Source organism: Mauremys reevesii, linkage group 3 (genome assembly GCF_016161935.1).
Source record: "Mauremys reevesii isolate NIE-2019 linkage group 3, ASM1616193v1, whole genome shotgun sequence".
NCBI classification, from domain to species: domain Eukaryota; kingdom Metazoa; phylum Chordata; order Testudines; family Geoemydidae; genus Mauremys; species Mauremys reevesii.
This window is the reverse complement of record NC_052625.1, coordinates 110,424,823-110,443,166: the sequence shown is the minus strand read 5'-3', so window position 1 is coordinate 110,443,166 and position 18,344 is coordinate 110,424,823. Positions and strand designations below refer to the sequence as shown.

At 44.1% G+C, this 18,344-nt stretch overlaps 1 protein-coding gene across 8 annotated transcripts in view; it reads right to left on the bottom strand.

Moving 5' to 3' along the window:
* Positions 1 to 247: 247 nt before the first annotated feature.
* Positions 248 to 18,344, bottom strand: part of LOC120400117 (MFS-type transporter SLC18B1-like) — a 41,907-nt gene continuing 23,810 nt past the window's right edge. For 7 of the 8 annotated variants that reach the window (XM_039528500.1, XM_039528501.1, XM_039528507.1 and 4 more), the window contains 7 exons: positions 12,278 to 12,379; positions 10,540 to 10,631; positions 9,138 to 9,233; positions 8,111 to 8,185; positions 1,162 to 1,255; positions 1,010 to 1,059; positions 248 to 763 (listed from right to left, as the gene is read on the bottom strand). In XM_039528500.1, coding sequence (XP_039384434.1) covers positions 697 to 763; positions 1,010 to 1,059; positions 1,162 to 1,255; positions 8,111 to 8,185; positions 9,138 to 9,233; positions 10,540 to 10,631; positions 12,278 to 12,379 — 576 coding nt within the window. In that variant the 3' untranslated portion in view covers positions 248 to 696. The remainder of the gene's footprint in view (positions 764 to 1,009; positions 1,060 to 1,161; positions 1,256 to 8,110; positions 8,186 to 9,137; positions 9,234 to 10,539; positions 10,632 to 12,277; positions 12,380 to 18,344) is intronic. The other variant, XM_039528502.1, reaches the window with a different exon arrangement.

Below are 18,344 nucleotides of genomic sequence, written 5' to 3'. Positions count from 1 at the left end.
TATGATTGGCAGCTAAGTCATTTATTTCTCTCCAGCATATTTCATTTATACAATTAATACAGGCAATCAAGCAATTGCTAATTGGTTAATAAGGTACAGACAAGCACAGCTATAACTTCATTGGCTATTTAGCATCCTGGCCAACCCTCTAATTTATTATTCTGTTATTGCCTCCCAGCAGATAAGAACGAGCCTCATCCTTGAGACTTGCATGTCAGTTTCCCACACTCTTATGCAAAACAATCCGACAACCATCTTCCCTTTAAAAAAGAAAAATGCACATTAGAAAAAAATATGGTAGTGACAGACTATGTGGAATAGTCCCCCGCAGATACAAGTACAAAAAGTAGAACATCCCGAAATAAAATTCTTTCACATTGGGCAAAACCGCTTTTCAGAACACTGTACAGTGAACACAGATAAGCCGGCTGACATCGGATATTTACCAGTTCAATTAATGCACAGCAGGAACATCCAAAAGAAGGGCATTTGACATTTAATATCCAAGTTTCAGAACAGCCCTGGAGCAATTTATTGCAGTTACAAATAAACCACAATTCATTGTGCATTATGGGAAGATATCCCCACCCCCAGCTCTAGAATTATGCAGTATTGCGTGTTTGTGTGTGCGAAGTCCACTCTTCTCATCATTAAGTTAACTATAAAAAATGAGCAGTGACCCAAAAATATTTCTGGCTACATCTCACTAGCCAAAAGGTGAACTCTTTCTTCATTTGTGCCTGGACGAGTCTGCAGGCTGGATCTGTGAGTGGAGGGGAAGGGAAAAGGAGGAAAGGCAATGTGTGAGACACAACTTCTGGATACTTTTTGAATACATAATGCTAGCATTAACAAAAACAAACAAACCCCCAAACAAATGCAGGTGTAGTCTGTACCCCCAGAAGTGCTTAAAGTATCTTTCATTACTAAGCTGACTTTGTGTTTTCCTTAATTAAAAGGATTTAAATCTGGTTGGACATGGATGTAAAGAATAAAAGTCCCACAGTACCTTCTTCTTCGTGAGGCCTCTAGGATATAGAATATTCCAATAGCTAGTCCCTTTAAAGAAATGGCCAATTATTACAGTTGTAATAGTTGTGTAATATTTTATAGTCACAGTCTGCAATAAAAGCAACAAGCAAGAATACTAGCTTTACTTACACTTAATAATGCCCATCCTCCTTGTATGGCGGCAGCCCATTCAAACCCCAGCCTCTCATTTAGGAATCCACCTAATGTTGGTCCTACAAAACCTCTAAAAATATCAAAGAGAAGAAGTATGGGTACCTCAAAGAGAAGAGAAGAGATTACAGCATCCACAGCTAAAAGATTCTTTATCACAATATGTTGAGACAAGAGGTTTCAGATCTATAACTTATGTACAGATGGCACATCAGCTGGCAGACATCTATGGAGTAGTCCCATGCAAGAGTGGTTTGACACAGGGTCTGTCAGTGTAGTCCATGCACCAAACTGAGATTTTGTGAAGTGAGCAGGGGGGAAAGCTACGCAGAATATAAACTAACTTATGTTTTCAGACTTGTGTCCTGTTGACTCCTGTGCCCATGCAGAGTCCCAGTGATTTAAATGGGACCATGCCAGGTCTGTGCTAGAACTCAATGCAGGAGTGGGGCCTTGTGTTCAAAGTTAAACTACTTATATAGGGGCCTGGTTTTCTGAGGTGCTGAGCACCTTGCAAGGTCCACTGATTTCCATGTGAATAGTGTGCTCTCCAGGACCGGCTCTACAGTTTTCGCCACCCCAAGCAGAGCACCGAATTGCTGCCGCGGCGGGGGCAGTCCACATGCCCTTAGGGCGGCAGGCGCATTTCCACAGCGGCGGCAATTTGGTGGCAGCTTCTATGTTTAGCTGAAGCCGCTGCAGACAGCTAAATATAGAAGCTGCTGCCGAATTGCCTACACTGCGGAAACGCATGTGCTGCCCTAAGGGCACACAGACTGCCCCCGCCACCCTAAGGGCACACGGACTGCCCCCGCCACCCTAAGGGCACACGGACTGCCTCAGCCGTCCAGGGCGGCAAATCAGCGCGCTGCTTGGGGGCAAAACAACAGGGACTGCCGCCCCTTGAAGATTGCCGCCCCAAGCACCAGCTTGGAATGCCGGTGCCTGGAGCCGGCTCTGGTCTACTGTGCTTTTCAAAAAAGCTGAGTGCAGCATCATTCTCATGCAGTAGCACAACATTATTATTTGTTCACAATTAACTTCACTTTGTGTAAACTGAAGTAGCTTTTTACAAGATCTAAAGACTGATTTAGTAACAGGAGAGGACGGTACATATATATCTGTACTACATCCACCAGGCTGCTGTCATATACCCAGCATTGCTCTCAACTGTCCTGCACTAAGCAGGACAGCCAGCATTTCAGTCACTCAGCAGAGAGCACCCCACTCTTGTTTCATTAAATCCCATCAGCTGTGAATATGGATGATATAGGAGGGCAGACTAACATCCTAGAAAATGCTGCCCAAAGCTATGGTTTGTGCTGCTGTTGCCTGTGTGCTGCTCAGGGCCGGCTCCAGACCCTAGCGCACGCTTGGGGCGGCGTGCCGCGGCAGAGCAGCAGGCAGCTCCGGTGGACCTCCCGCAGGCGTGCCTGTGGAGGGTCCGCTGGTCCCACGGCTTCGGTGGAGCATCCGCAGGCATGTCTACAGGAGGTCCACTGGAGCCGCGGGACCGGCGACCGCCAAAGCGCCCCCACGGTGTGCCACCCTGATTGGGGCAGCGCAATTCCTAGAGCCACCCCTGGTGCTGCTATCAACACAAGCAGGGTGGGCAGAGCCCTGGCTGTGGCATACCTAATGTCTTCCTGAACTTCCACTCACTTGGTGGCAGCAACTGGGTGAGAAACTCTGGAACCCCTCCCCTCTATCCAAATAGACGCAGATTCAGGGGCAGGTAACCTAGGTAACTGCTTGAGGTGCTGGACTTGGGACACTGGGCTCAGGGTCCTGTTTTTCTTGTTAGTGGCAAAAAAAGGAAAATAGAACATTTGAAGTGAAGTGTTTCAGGTATTCCACATGTGGATTCATTTTTCACTTAACCTCTGAGAATGTTCTGGACCTTTCTAGAATGTTGTGGAACCTTCCGGACTTTGAGAACTACATTTTCCTTGAACCTCCTAGAATGTTGTCAGCCATGCCCTCATGGGTGTGTAAGGGGCAGGGCGTCACTAGTCAGTGAGATATAAAAATGAAGCCAAGTGAGAATCCATCTGCGATATTGTGAACCTTGTTTTATTGTGTAATTGTGAAAGTGTACTTGTGTTTTAAGACTTGAAGAGTGTAAGTAGCAACTAATAAAAGGACTAATAATGAGACCAGAGATATCTATCAAACCCCTATCTAAGCAATATAAAAGAAATACTGTTACTTCTTTTGCCATGCTTAACACATAATGTTTGATGACTTTCTAAGACTGCGGAACATAGACTTTTGCTCTCCCCAATACTGTCTGTTTTCCCCCATAGAAAGTAAAAGATGCCCCCAAAAGAAGCCTTCAGGAGCTCAGTATAGGAAGCAAACTAGATTGCAATTGAGCTTTTTGCATCAAGGGGTAAATTTGATGGAAAAATATCTGAAACAGATCAATATAGACCGGGCTTTAGATAGTAGCCATCATCCCAGTGCAAATAAAATTGAGGCATAAAGTGTAAATCATAGAAGTCCTATTACTAAGGAATTAACAGATTTACCTGAAGATAAGAAATGAAAATGTGAGGAAAGTGATGGAGAATGGTCCAGTGTTCCTGGCAGCATAAAGGAGAGCAATGAAGAAGAATGTGGCTCGCATGAAAAGGAGCGTAATGTGAAAGAAGAAGAAAAAAAACTGGTTTACATGAAAAGGAGAGAAATAATAAAGAAGAATCAGCCTTGCATGATGACAGAAACAGCAATGAGAAAAATTGCACCCCGCAAATTGATACATCAGATCCCGTTTTATGGCCAGCAATCCTAAACTCTGCCAATATTGATCGTACAATTTTGAATGGGCCAGGAAAAACTGAGGATATGATGTTTCCAGTAAATGGGCAGAAGCGACACATCTCAAAGTCACATTGTGAAAGAGTGCTCGAGAATGGTGAGAAACTGAGTAAACTAGCCAATGCCAATTCAAAACACAACTGACAAAGTATTTTATTTGTTGCAAAATATTTGACAAAACCAAATCATTGCTTCTGTTTTCCAGGTACAATTACCAGCATAATTTAGCTTATGCTCTGAAGCAACATAAAAAGTCTCCCGGCCATTTTACAGCCTAACTCCAAATGGTTGAAGGTCAAGTCCAGACTCAAGCTGAATAAATGCAGATACACAGAAAACTAGCACATTAGTAAATGTAGAAACCCAGCATTGGAGGAACGTCAGCATCTGATCTCAAATTACTTGCAAAGAATAATTTGGCTTTCTGGAGCTTGTCGGATATGTTCAGTGAACAACTTAACAGCAATTTCCTCAGTTTGGTAGAGCTCCAATGATATCATGAGCGAGCACCTATATCGAGTAGTTTGTAAAGAAGCTCTGGACCATTACCGCAGCAAAACAATTCAAAATGAATTGATTGACCTTATGGCAAGGAAGGGACTTGATAACATATTGATGCGGCTTGATAAAGCCAAGTACTATGCTGTAATAATGGACTGCACTCCGGACATTTGTCACAAGAAAAAGACGTCATTTACAGTAAGATTTGTTGACGAGGAAGGCTGTATCCAAGTGAAGAAACACTGTTTCCAGTCTGGATGACTCAACTGGAAAAAGCCTAACAGAATTGTTTATGAATGTTTTGAATGAGAATAAAATAAAGCTTCAGGATTGTCATGGCCAAGGCTACGACAAAAAGTATGAACATGAAGGGAAAAAACAGTGGCGTCCAGGCAAGGATCCTGGCACTGAATCCAAGAGCTTTCTTCATGGCTTGTGGCTGCCATGCCATCAATCTGGTTCTGTCAGAGGCAGCATCATCATCATCTTTAGAATCAGTATCTCTCTTCAGAGTATTGCAAAAGGATATACATCCTGTTTTCAGCATCAACTATCAGGTGGAAGATCCTCACAGATAACAACAAATCTGAGCCTGAAGCCACTAGGTGACACTCATTGGGAGAGCCACATTGACAGCATAAGGCCGGTGAGCTACCAAGTGAATGAGGTTTACGATGCCCTGATGGAACTGGTGCAGTCGAGTAAAGCCGAGGCCAGAATCTGACATTAGGCACAAAGCCTGGCCAACCAGATCACCGACTTCAAATTTCTGATCTCAATTGTGCTTTGACACAATATCCTGTCCCAAGTAAATATTGTAAACAAAGCATTAAAAACCTCAGTCAATGGACATCACAACTGCTGCTACTTTGACAAAAAGCTGCTTTGATTTCATTGTGGCCTACAGAGGCAACGGATTTGAAGGTGCCATCACTGCTGCCAGAGAAATGGCAGAAAATTTAGGAGTTGAGCCTTTCTTCAAGGAAACTCTTATTCATTGGAAGAAGAGAGAGTTTGGTTACAAGCGGAGAGGTGAGGTGATGGGAAGCTCAGAAGAAAAATTCAGAAGGGAGGTTTTTTTGCTCACTCATTGATGCTGCTCACGTGTCCATCAAAGAAAGGTTTGGACAAATGAAGTACCATGAAAAGACCTGAGTGTTTTTGGTATGCCCTTAGTAAGCTGCTGGTGGACAGGGAAACACTCGAACAATTGTACAGACCTTCATTGGAAGCTGACACACGGGGAAATGTTCGGATGTCAATGATAAAGACCTCTGTATCGAATTGTACAACATCCATCACATTTTGCAACATGGGAACCACTCTCCACTCCAAGTTCTCCAATTCATTCATGATGCAAAGCTGAAGGATACTTCTCCTAATGTGTGGATAGCTTTGAGGATTCTGCTCACGCTGCCCATCACAGTCGCAAATGGTAAGCACAGCTTTTTGAAGCTCAGGCTCATTAAAATGTATATCTTTTATCAATGATGGCTAAGGCTGCGATTTTGTCATAGAGGTTGCAGAAGTCACAAATTCCACAACTTTCCGTGATCTCAGTGACTTTTGCAGTTGCAGTGGCTGGTGCAGCTGATCCCGGGGCCAGCTGCTCGGGTGCCCTGCAGCCAGTGGAACTGGGCACTGCTGGAGTAGCCTGGGAACCAGCCGCACAGGTCACTGCTCAGGCAGTTCCAGGGTGGCTGGCCCCAAGCCGTGGTCCCCAGGGGAGGCTCTGTGAAATGTCTGAGCAGTGGTCCCCGGGGATTCGGAGCAGGGGTGGCTGGGGGAAGTCAGCCCCCACGACCAATGCAGTGGCTAGCCATCAGTCCCCAGGCCCCCACAGCAGCGGTGTCCTGTGGCCCCCAGAGCAGCAGCACCCAGAGCCTCATGAACTGCTGAGTTTTATTCAGGGGTATTTATATAAATTTTAAAAAAAAGAGTCATGGACAGGTCATGGGCCATGAATTATTGTTTATTGCCTGTCACCTGTCCATGACTTTTACTAAAAATACCCATGACTAAATCTTTGCCTTAGCAATGGCCAATGAGAGACTGACATCGCTTGCTATTTCATTGCTTGAAAATGCCATTGCCAGTCTTTAGATCTCCGACATTGTGCTTCAGGTTATGAGGGCAAAGGCAAGAAAAACGACCTTTTGAACTAAAGGACTAGGGTTAACATTCTAAGGCTGTCACCTACTGTAACACTAATTAATACTGCTCCACCCAATGTCGGTGCACAGTTCAATTTTGTGATGTTAGAACACTTCAGTTATTCTTAAAATTAAGTTTCTATAAGCTTAGAGGAATTTTTATTGTCTTATATATGGCATGAATAAATGCAGTTTTACAGATCCTAGCATGCAAATTGATAGTCTTATATGACAGGGATAAATCATGCATCCAAATTGTGCAAAGTCATGAAATGGGCTACAAATGCAAAAAAGGTATTCAAAGTCTAACAAATGGCAGGGAGGAGCACCAAAGGCACTCCTTGCCTGGGGTGCCATTGGTCTAGAGGCAGCCCTGAACACACACCCTACCTCAAAATGCCAAATTATCCACACATTAAACTGTCCAGACAATGAAGGGGGAAAGGTGGCAATTGACAGGAGAGTGGAAGGGGAGACAGAGGGTAGAAATTGGGAGTAGTGATGGGAATGTCACTATGTCCTTCATCTCAGGCACAAGCGTCCCTCCTTGCACTATTGGGAGGTTCAGTGTCAGTGTCTTTAAGCTAGCACACGCCAAGAGTTTTGATAGCCAAGAAGTAACCACACAGAGGGGAACTGCAGGCTCACCCAGACTTAGTCACTAACAATCATTTCTTGATGTGAAACACACCACCATCTCAAGGAAGATTAGTTCAGATTCTGTCCTGCTATCCCTTTTCTGCACATTTTGAATCGCTGCAGAACATGCCCACCTGGCAGCAGTTTAGTAATGAGCCTTTGGTCCAAGGTTAACACAATGACAGAGGTAAAAGTTAAGTGATTTTTCATCATCAATTTGTCACTGGGAGACTGGTCCCTTTAAGAGGTAGCAGGGTCCAGTGCACCTGTGACTAACTACCTGCTGCCCAACCAGGCTTAAGAAGAGGTATCTGGACAACAGGAGATGGGGAAGGGCTACCCATGGATCTCTCTTTCAACACAGGGAAAGAAGGGAGAAAATTACACAGGGAGCAAGTGAAAGGGTCCCTGAAGGGAGCTACTGGGAGCCTGGAAGCACAGACTCCCCACCTCCAAAGAAAGAGGGCTATACAACCCCTGAACCTGAGGGGACAGAGACTGCAGGCTCAGGAGGCTTTATTTTGAATCTGGGCAAAAAAGACTTTATTTCAAGTCTTTGGACTTCATGAAGTAGAACCCCAGCAGGGGAATTTCATGTTATACCTTTGGACTGCGTGGCATTCTTAAGGGGTCCTGAGAGCACAGACTATTGAGGTGGGACATCGAAGAACCATACTTGGCCAGCAGGGAAGGGGGGGGAGAAGGGGCTAAAGGGCAAGCCAATTCTTTTACACACTTAAGAAGCCCAGCAACATTATAGTAAACACAGAGCAACCAAAACACCAGAAGTTTATAGAGCATGATTGTGTACCTACCCAAGTGACCACATTGCACCACAGAGCCCAGACACCAGTCCTAATGTACTTAACCCCTGCTCGAATCCATTCTCACTGGAGAAAGACAGACAGACAGGTTATTTCCACTAAGTACACTTCTTTCCTTTTAAAGTGCTCTATTCCTGGGGGAGGTGGGGAATGTTCATATTTTCCTGTGGGGGGGACTACATAAATATACACACAAGTACATCCACTACAGCACAGAGAAGTTTGTCTGCACAGAGGATCTACAACTTTCTGCCCCTTGTCTTGCCTATTAAGCCATCTGGCACCACCTCCCTAGGAGAAGGAAGAAAAGGACAATGTTAAGTGGGATTCCCAGCACTACTGCATAATCACCTTTGAGACTGTGATAACTGGATATCCATGTCATACACAGTCAGTCTGTGATGGGGCATAGGAAAAGGAAATCTGAGAAATGGGTCTGAAAAAGGGGGAGCCCTTGGTTCCAAGGAGAAATACATGTTGTCTAAACATGGAACTAAGAGGACTTCAGCCCACTATGAGCAAGCAGCATGGAAAATGGGAAACTTCATTTAAAGTAATCCTGACTCCTGCTGATAGAACTGTTACTGTAGTGTCTCCCAGAGAGACAATGATATTCGCTGGATATTAACCCTTCCAATGACCTGAAATAAGAGTCCCCTAAAAAAAAAAACCCAAAAAACACACACATTAGTGTTATGGCTTGCTATGCAAACTACTAAAACCATCTGGACCCCATAACCATATTGAGGTTGTCACACACCCCTGACCAACAGATAAAATTCAGAAGTGCGTAAGTGATGTAGAAGCCCAGCTAACCTGGGAGGGGGAAGGGGTGGGGGCAAGAATAGCCACTTGTCAAGTGGCTAAGTCACTTTTTCAAAAGGTTCACCCAACATCTCAGGCTCAGATCAATAATTAGTTTCCCCACCCCTCCCTCTCAGAGAATGAAAAGGTGGCTGGAAATTGTTTGCAGAGCTTCCAAATATTAGTAAGAATATAAACAGACAGAATTACTTACTAAGCACAACTTAGTATCTCAGGAAACAGTGGGATACCAGACATCCCAAAGGAAAAGCCATATAAAACCAGCATTAGGACAAACATCCAGAGTTTGCTGCAAAATAAGCATTGAAAGGAATGGTGTAAAACTTCCTTAAAATAAACTTTATTTTTGTTAATTAGGACTGTTACACCAGTTCTCCATGATTCAGAGATTAGTTTTCCCTTCAAACCATCATTAGCTAGAATATTCATTTTAAACCATCTAGTAAATAGCCCTGCATGTTTTGACGGAAGAGATTTAAGAGTGCAGCTTCAATTTGAAAAATGGACTTTGTGAAAAATAAAAAAATATGTGATTCCATGTCTGTTGTGTCAATTATTTCCTTATGCAGGGAGCTCAGTTTATAAACAGAGAATAGTTTTACCAACTGCTGACCCTGAAAATTTATCTTGGGGTTGTTAAATCCAAGATATGGTCTTTGTTTCACAACACTAACCATTCTGCAGTCCACAGTTACATCGGTGTAGAGATGTAGGGTTTTTTCACCCTCTAAGCTACTTTCTGAAGTTTCTCCTCCACTCACTCCTCCTCCCAAAATGTTTGAAATTAGTTATGTTCTTCTTCAAAAGTTAGGGAAAAAAATGTAACCAGCTCTACACCTTAGCAATCCTTGCCATCAGTGTCATTTCACAGGTGTAACAGAGTGTATCATTGGAAGACAATAGGGGTAGCACAGGTGGCTTTACAAATGGAACACAGACTTTCTTTGCTTTTTTTGGGCAATGATTTTCCATTGAGAGGTATTTCAATGTCATAAATATCCAAGGAGAGACAAGCACTGTCGTTTTTTATTTTAGTGTAATTAAATACGAAATGCGGGTTATAGTGTTTACCTAACCTAGCTACACTGAGGTAAAAAAAGCCACAGTACCCATCTCCCCTTGAATACGACATCAAGATGGCTCTCAGTGGGATCCCTCTTCTCCCCCCCCCCCTCTTGAAGATATAGCCGTAGTTTATGCATCCCAAGAACTAACAAAATAAGTCACTTTGCTCTCCCACAGCCATCTTGGTCCTGGAGGACTTACTAGTAATAAAACTAACCTTTATTATTCTCCACCCCAAACACAGACTAAAGTGAACAGATACAACTCTGAAGAGGCAAAGGCTGCAGGGCAATACAGGCAAGTTTCTTCTAGTCATTTTTTTTTAATTATAACCATACGCAAGTATTCTGATGCTTCCATCTGGAGGTACCTTTGTGTTCTGCTCATTGAGCAAGGAAAACAGTATCTCTTTTCAAAAGCTCAGCAGATAAACTCTTCTTGCATTGAATGGCTACATAATTAGACAGAATGCCAATTAATGGCGAAAGCTCACTAGATAGTTTTGGAGATAAAAAGGCAGTAAACTGTACCTTTCAATGTGCAAGATGGGAGCAGGTCCTAACAGGAAAAACGACAGTGCTGTCAGTAAGCCTCCAAAGACCAACAACCATTTCCTTAGGTACTGTGAAAAAGAAATCACAGGTCTGAAGAAATTCAAACTCAACCAAACTCTTATCTGCCAAACTAGCACATACGCAAAAATAATGTGGTTAAGGCACTTCTGAACACTTCAAATCCACCAGGGGAAGGAACATAGTTGGGACTCATTCAGATGCATTTCCCTTCCTTCAGGAGCATCTCAAACCTCTTGGGGGTGAAAGCAGGGAGTGGGATTTAGAACAATAATTTTCTAGAGAAAAAGTTAATATTCTCTCCCCATCAAAACAGAGTATGAATCCTTACACTTAACATTTGCCACTCAGCATTAGTTATGGCAACACAGTATCTACTACTCCCAGTGTAAGAAGATGCTGCAGATATGACAGGTAACAGAGGCAAATTTAAGAGTTTGACTGGATTACCTCAACCCCCAATGAAGCTTTTAAAGTGGTCCCTGCGGAAAACTCCTTTACATTCTGACTGAGGGTCCATAGGTGGATGTATGGGAGAGGCACTGATCAGTACATATCCTATCTCATGCCCACTCCCTGGCAAGTACTGCCTATTGTGGGGATTGCATCAGGAAGCTTTCAGGTGACAAATCAGGTGGTGAGGGTATTTCAAGTCACTGTGACCCTACTGCAAATAGACTCTGCTACCAGATGCCCAAAGCTTGGTTTTCACCAGCAGTATGATTCAGGACTTTTTAAAAAATAAATAAAATTAAAAAAAAAAATACTGCTGAAAAGTAAGTTTGCATGTGATGCTGATGTGACATTAACGGCTCCCACTACTGTCAAGTGCTTGCTGCCATACAGAGTTGGCCATGCACCTAATTTTGGATATTCAAGGTCTCTGCTTTTCCTATTGTCTTTTTGCTACTTAATTGGTGGTCTCTGGTAAATGGCTAAAAAGTGATACATACTGTGTCAAAATAAACAGACATTTGCACTTGTGATCAGATAAAGCTTGAACAAAGATCTCCACAGGTAAAAGGCTGCGTCACCAAAGCCTCCTAGCCCACACATATACAGAGCTTATTTGAAAAATTCCTATAGTGAGTTTTTCATTAAGAGTGTGAAGATACAGCTGGTCAGAACATTTGTCCAGAAGGAGGGGAAAAAATCCTGATAGCTTGTTCACCACCTCACACCCTCTCTCCCCCCAGTTCCACCTGGAGTAGTGATATACCTATCTCATAGAACTGGAAGGGACCTTGAAGGGTCATTCACTAGCAGGACCAAGTACTGATTTTGCCCCATATCCCTAGGTGGCCCCCTCAAGGATTGAACTCACAACCCTGGGTTTAGCAGGCCAATGCTCAATTTCTCCCCCCACCCCCGTTTCTTTACATCTAAGAGGCCAACCATGCATTTAGCCCATCTAAAAATCCAGATGTACATCAGCTCTAATGTACATAGAAATAATAAAGATAATGAACAAGTGTATTTGTGATCTTAATGTAGCCCAAGATCCTATGAAGGAATCCACTGACTTGAAAAAAATGGGACTCCGTGCAGGTGTAAAGGCCTGGGCAGATGGATCCCTTTGCAGAATTGGGGTCCTGGTCTAAGACTTCAGAAAAGAGACTGCTCTGCTTTTTACTTTGCATATTTAAGCTAGTCATGTACATATGACACTATACAAGCAATAAGAGATTTTACTCACTGGCATTTTATCACTTAGAAGCCCAAGTAATGGTGCAGACAGGGAGTAGGAGAGTGCCAACGCTAGAAATACTAAACCCACATAACCAGACGGTAATTTGAACTGTAAAATAAAGTTAAAAAAAAAAGCACAGAATGATTGAAGTATTCCATAAGAATCACATTTTAGGCTAAGTGGCTGAAGCCAATAACTAACTTCCTTATGAAATATAATTTTTCAATACTTGTGTATCAGCAGTAGTTTTGGGGTTCCCCTTACCCCAAATCTCGTCAATTCATCAGGTTCCATTACTCCACAGACACGCATGGGTCAAGTCTAATCTCAAAAGTTGACAGATTTGCCCCCAATCCAGAAGGCTGCATTTTAACAGCTCAGAATCTGAGGTGTTTGAAATGTAGATCTCAGAGTTCAGTACCCAAGTGGCTCTAGTATTTACATTTCCTCCAATTTTTAGTTTTATTAATAGTAGAATACTACAGCATTTGTACCTTCCTACTAGGTGAATTTATTTTACAGCATGACTTCCCTTTAAGATGGCTTTTAAACTGGAAAAAAATTAGTGATTTGATTTGTTTAAAAAAAAAAAAGTCAAAAAACACTGCAAACAGAGGTGTTGTTGGAGCCATGTTGGTTCCAAGATATGAGAGACACAAGGTGGGTGAGGCAATATCTTTTATTGAACCAACTTCTGTTGATGAAAAAGAAACTTTTGAGCTACACAGAGCTCTTCTCCAGGTCTTGGGAAGGTTCTCAAAGTGTCACAGCTAAATACAAGGTATGGAACAGCTTGTTTAGCATAAGCAGCAAAGAATCCTGTGGCACCTTATAGACTAAGAGACGTTTTGCAGCATGAGCTTTCGTGGGTGAATACCCACTTCTTCGGATGCAAGTAGTGGAAATTTCCAGGGGCAGGTTTATATAGGCAAGCAAGAAGCAAGCTAGAGATAACGAGGTTAGTTCAATCAGGGGGGATGAGGCCCTGTTCTAGCAGTTGAGTGAAAACCAAGGGAGGAGAAACTGGTTCTGTAGTTGGCAAGCCATTCACAGTCTTGGTTTAATCCTGAGCTGATGGTGTCAAATTTGCAGATGAACTGGAGCTCAGCAGTTTCTCTTTGAAGTCTGGTCCTGAAGTTTTTTTGCTGCAGGATGGCCACCTTAAGATCTGCTATTGTGTGGCCAGGGAGGTTGAAGTGTTCTCCTACAGGTTTTTGTATATTGCCATTCCTAATATCTGATTTGTGTCCATTTATCCTTTTCCTTAGAGACTGTCCAGTTTGGCCGATGTACATAGCAGAGGGGCATTGCTGGCATATGATAGCATATATTACATTGGTGGACGTGCAGGTGAATGAACCGGTGATGGTGTGGCTGATCTGGTTCGGTCCTGTGATGGTGTCGCTGGTGTAGATATGTGGGCAGAGTTGGCATCGGTTTGTTGCATGGATTGGTTCCTGAGCTAGAGTTACTATGGTGCGGTGTGCAGTTACTGGTGAGAATATGCTTCAGGTTGGCAGGTTGTCTGTGGGCGAGGACTGGCCTGCCACCCAAGGCCTGTGAAAGTGTGGGGTCATTGTCCAGGATGGGTTGTAGATCCCTGATGATGCGCTGGAGGGGTTTTAGCTGGGGACTGTATGTGATGGCCAGTGGAGTCCTGTTGGTTTCTTTCTTGGGTTTGTCTTGCAGTAGGAGGCTTCTGGGTACGCGTCTGGCTCTGTTGATCTGTTTCCTTATTTCCTCGTGCGGGTACTGTAGTTCTGAGAATGCTTGGTGGAGATTTTGTAGGTGTTGGTCTCTGTCTGTGGGGTTAGAGCAGATGCAGTTGTACCTCAGTGCTTGGCTGTAGACAATGGATCTTGTGGTGTGCCCAGGATGGAAGCTGGAGGCATGAAGGTAGGCATAGCGGTCAGTAGGTTTTCGGTATAGGGTGGTGTTAATGTGACCATCAATTATTTGCACCGTAGTGTCTAGGAAGTGGACCTCCCATGTAGATTGGTCCAGGCTGAGGTTGATGGTGGGGTGGAAGCTGTTGAAATCATGGTGGAATTTTTCCAGAGTCTCCTTCCCATGGGTCCAGATGATGAAGATGTCATCAATGTAGCGTAGGTAGAGAAGGGGCGTGAGTGGACGGGAGCTGAGGAAGCGTTGTTCCAGGTCAGCCATAAAAATATTGGCATATTGTGGGGCCATGCGAGTGCCCATAGCGGTGCCACTGATCTGGAGATATATATTGTCATTAAATTTGAAATAGTTGTGTGTGAGGATAAAGGCACAGAGCTCAGCAACCAGTTGTGCTTTGGCATCATCAGGGATACTGTTCCTGACAGCTTGTATTCCATCAGCGTGTGGGATGTTTGTGTAGAGAGCCTCTACATCCATGGTGGCCAGGATGGTGTTTTCTGGAAGGTCACCAATGCATTGTAGTTTCCTCAGGAAATCAGTGGTGTCACGGAGATAGCTGGGAGTGCTGGTGGCATAGGGTCTGAGTAAAGAGTCCACATATCCAGACAGTCCTTCAGTGAGAGTTCCAATGCCCGAGATGATGGGGCGTCCAGGATTTCCAGGTTTGTGGATTTTGGGCAGTAGATAGAATAGCCCTGGTCAGGGCTCTAAGGGTATGTTGATTTGTTCTGGTGTTAGTGTAGGGAGTGTCCTGAGTAGATGGTGCAGTTTCTTAGTGTATTCCTCAGTGGGATCTGAGGGAAGTGGCCTGTAGAATTTGGTGTTGGAGAGTTGGCGGCCTCCTTTTGGTAGTCAGACCTGTTCATGATGACAACAGCACCTCCTTTATCAGCCTCTTTGATTATAATGTCAGGATGGTTTCTGAGGCTGTGGATGGCATTGCATTCTGCACGACTTAGGTTATGAGGCAAGCGATGTTGTTTTTCCACAATTTCTGCCTGTGCACGTCGGCGGAAGCATTCAATGTATAGATCCAGACTGTCATTTCGACCCTCAGGAGGAGTCCATGTGGAGTTCTTCTTTTTGTGCTGTTGGTGGGAGGGTAGCTGTGTATCAGTGTGCTGTTCAGTGTTGTCCTGGAAGTATTCCTTGAGTCGGAGATGGCGAAAGTAGGCTTCCAGATCGCCGCAGAACTGTATCATGTTGGTGGGGGTGGCAGGGCAGTAAGAGAGTCCCCGAGATAGGACAGACTGTTCTTCTGGGCTGAGTGTGTGGTTGGATAGATTGACAATATTGTCAGGGTGGGTTAGGGGTACCACGGTTGTGGCCCCATGTAGCAGGTAGGAGTTTAGACAGCTTGCAGTCCTTTTTCCTTTGTAGAGAGGTGAAGTGAGTAATGTAGATCTCCTGTCTTATTTTAGTGAAGTCCGTTGGTATGGAAGTTTGGTTATTGATGAGGGTCTCCAGGTTGGAGAGCTCTTTTTTGATGTTTTCCTGTTTGCTGTATAGGATGCTGATCAGGTGGTTCCTCAGTTTCTTTGATAGAGTAAGGCATAATCTCTCACTGTGGTCTGTGTAGTATGTAGATAGCAGTGGATTTTTTACCTTTAGTCCATTAGGTATGATGTCCATCCGTTTACATTTGGAAAGGAAGATGATATCCGTCTGTATTTGTGCAAGTTTCTTCATGAGGTTGATGGATTTCCACTCCATACGGCTAAATGCAGTGCCTTGCATGGTGTCAAGTATCAGAGGGGTAGCCGTGTTAGTCTGGTTCTGTAGAAGCAGCAAAGAATCCTGTGGCACCTTATAGACTAACAGACGTTTTGCAGCATGAGCTTTCGTGGTGCTCATGCTGCACGTGGTGGAAAAATTCCACCACGATTTCAACAGGTCCAAAACTTCAGGACCAGACTTCAAAGAGAAACTGCTGAGCTCCAGTTCATCTGCAAATTTGACACCATCAGCTCAGGATTAAACCAAGACTGTGAATGGCTTGCCAACTACAGAACCAGTTTCTCCTCCCTTGGTTTTCACTCAACTGCTAGAACAGGGCCTCATCCCCCCTGATTGAACTAACCTCCTTATCTCTAGCTTGTTTCTTGCTTGCCTATATAAACCTGCCCCTGGAAATTTCCACTACTTGCATCCGAAGAAGTGGGTATTCACCCACGAAAGCTCATGCTGCAAAACATCTGTTAGTCTATAAGGTGCCACAGGATTCTTTGCTGCTTCTACAGAACCAGACTAACACGGCTACCCCTCTGATGTTTAGCATAAGTAATTAGCATATATGCTAAGGGTCCACCTAAGGTGAAGTGGCTCATTAACACCCCGCTCATAGGACAAAAAAAGGTGAGGTAGTGGGTTAGATTGTTTTAATAAACCATAAATCCTACGCCTTTATTAAAGCCATGATTTTAGTGTCTAGCAAAGTTATGAATTTAAGCTCCTAGGCTTGTCTTTTGAAAATGTGCAGTTTTCCTTTGAGGAGAAGGACTGAGAAGTCAGATATGAAGTGATTGTTTCATGAAAAAAGTGTTCAGACACCAGTGATATGGTTTTTGTCTTTCATCATTTTCCTTGGTGGATTGTGGTGTGGGGTCTTCTTAAAATTCATTATAGTAGGCATTGTTGGAAAGTTGCCAGCTGACCTCATTGATGTAGTCATCATGGTTGAGAATTACAACAATACTCCCTTTGCCTGCAGGTTTGATCACTATCTAGTGGTTGAATTTCAGGGACTGTACAGCTGTCCTCTTGGCAGTGGAAATACTGTGGTGGATATGATGTTTGTTAAGGATTTCACAGCCTTTTTTTTTCCCCCTGAAGCAATCAATGTGTGGTTTTGTCCACTATGGGGTGTCCATCAGCGTGCCCTCTAATTTTCCCCATGCATGTGCGGAATGAATTGTGCTATGTGCACCATCACCTCCATATTGGTGCAGATAAAATTCATGTGGTGGGGATGGGGCCAAGGGGTTTGGAGTGTGGGAGGGGGTTCGGATGCGGGGGGTGAGGGATCTGGCTGGTGGTGTGGGGACAGCAATAAGGGACTTAGGGCTGGGACAGAGGGTTGGGATGCAAGGGGTGAGGGATCTGGCTGAGGGTGTGGGTTCTGGGGTGAGGTCAGGGATGAGGGGTGCAGGCTGCCCCAGGACTATGGCAGGGAGAGAGGACTCCCCCAGCGTGCGCTCTCCCTCTCCCTCCCCTGCCCCCACCACAGCACCTAGGCTGGGGTGGGGGGGGGGAAGAAGAGGTGCCTCCCCTTGCTGTGGCAACCCCGGGACTGGGCTGGGGCCGGGGTGCCTCTTCCTCATCCGCAGCAGGTCCAGGGCAGGGAGAGAAGCATGTCTCCCCACCACAGCCCTGAACACTTGCATGACACTTAATGCGACCACACAGCTTAGAGGGAACTTAGATGTCCAGTCATTCTTTTTTTCTTATGACTGTGGGTGGGGACATGGTAATTGTAGGCAGTGTTGTCATTGTTGTGAAAGAATACTTGGAGGCAGAGTCCATGAAAGAGTTATTCTAGTTTTCCACATGATAGTATGATATCAGGGTCTGTGGTGGGGCAGAATGTTGGTCCCTTGTAAAGTACAGATAATTCAGCTGCAATTAGGGGTACTCTTGATAAATCGATGATGTTGGGTTGTCATGCAGCATTCGTGTGTCAGGTCCTATTGCCATGGTTTATCTCAGAGACAAAGTTCTGTGGGTTGTGGAATTGCTGTAGTTGGTTCCATTTTTTGTTTGTGTGTGTTTGACAGTGGTTAGTTTGTTTTTTTAAAATAGTTGTTTGAGGGTTTTTTCCATGATCTCCAGGTAGGTTTCTTGATTTTTTTCTTCTTTCTGTCATATGGGGGTACATGACAATTTCTTGTATGAGGTGATTTCTTCTGGAGTATGGGAGGTGCAAGAGATGGTTTCTTAGTTTTTCTGAAGTCCTTCTGCAGCGCTGTACACCATATTTGGAGTTGTAGGTCTCTTTCTCCAAACAAAAGTTGGTCCAGTAAAAGCTATTACTTCATCCACTACGTCTCTCTAATATCCTGGGAGCAAGTCAAACAACAACAAAAGATACTGAATTTTGCCATTGAAATGGAAATTCCACAACAAGAAAAAAAATTAACAGCGGCATTTACTTCCTGAGTAAATGCAAGAA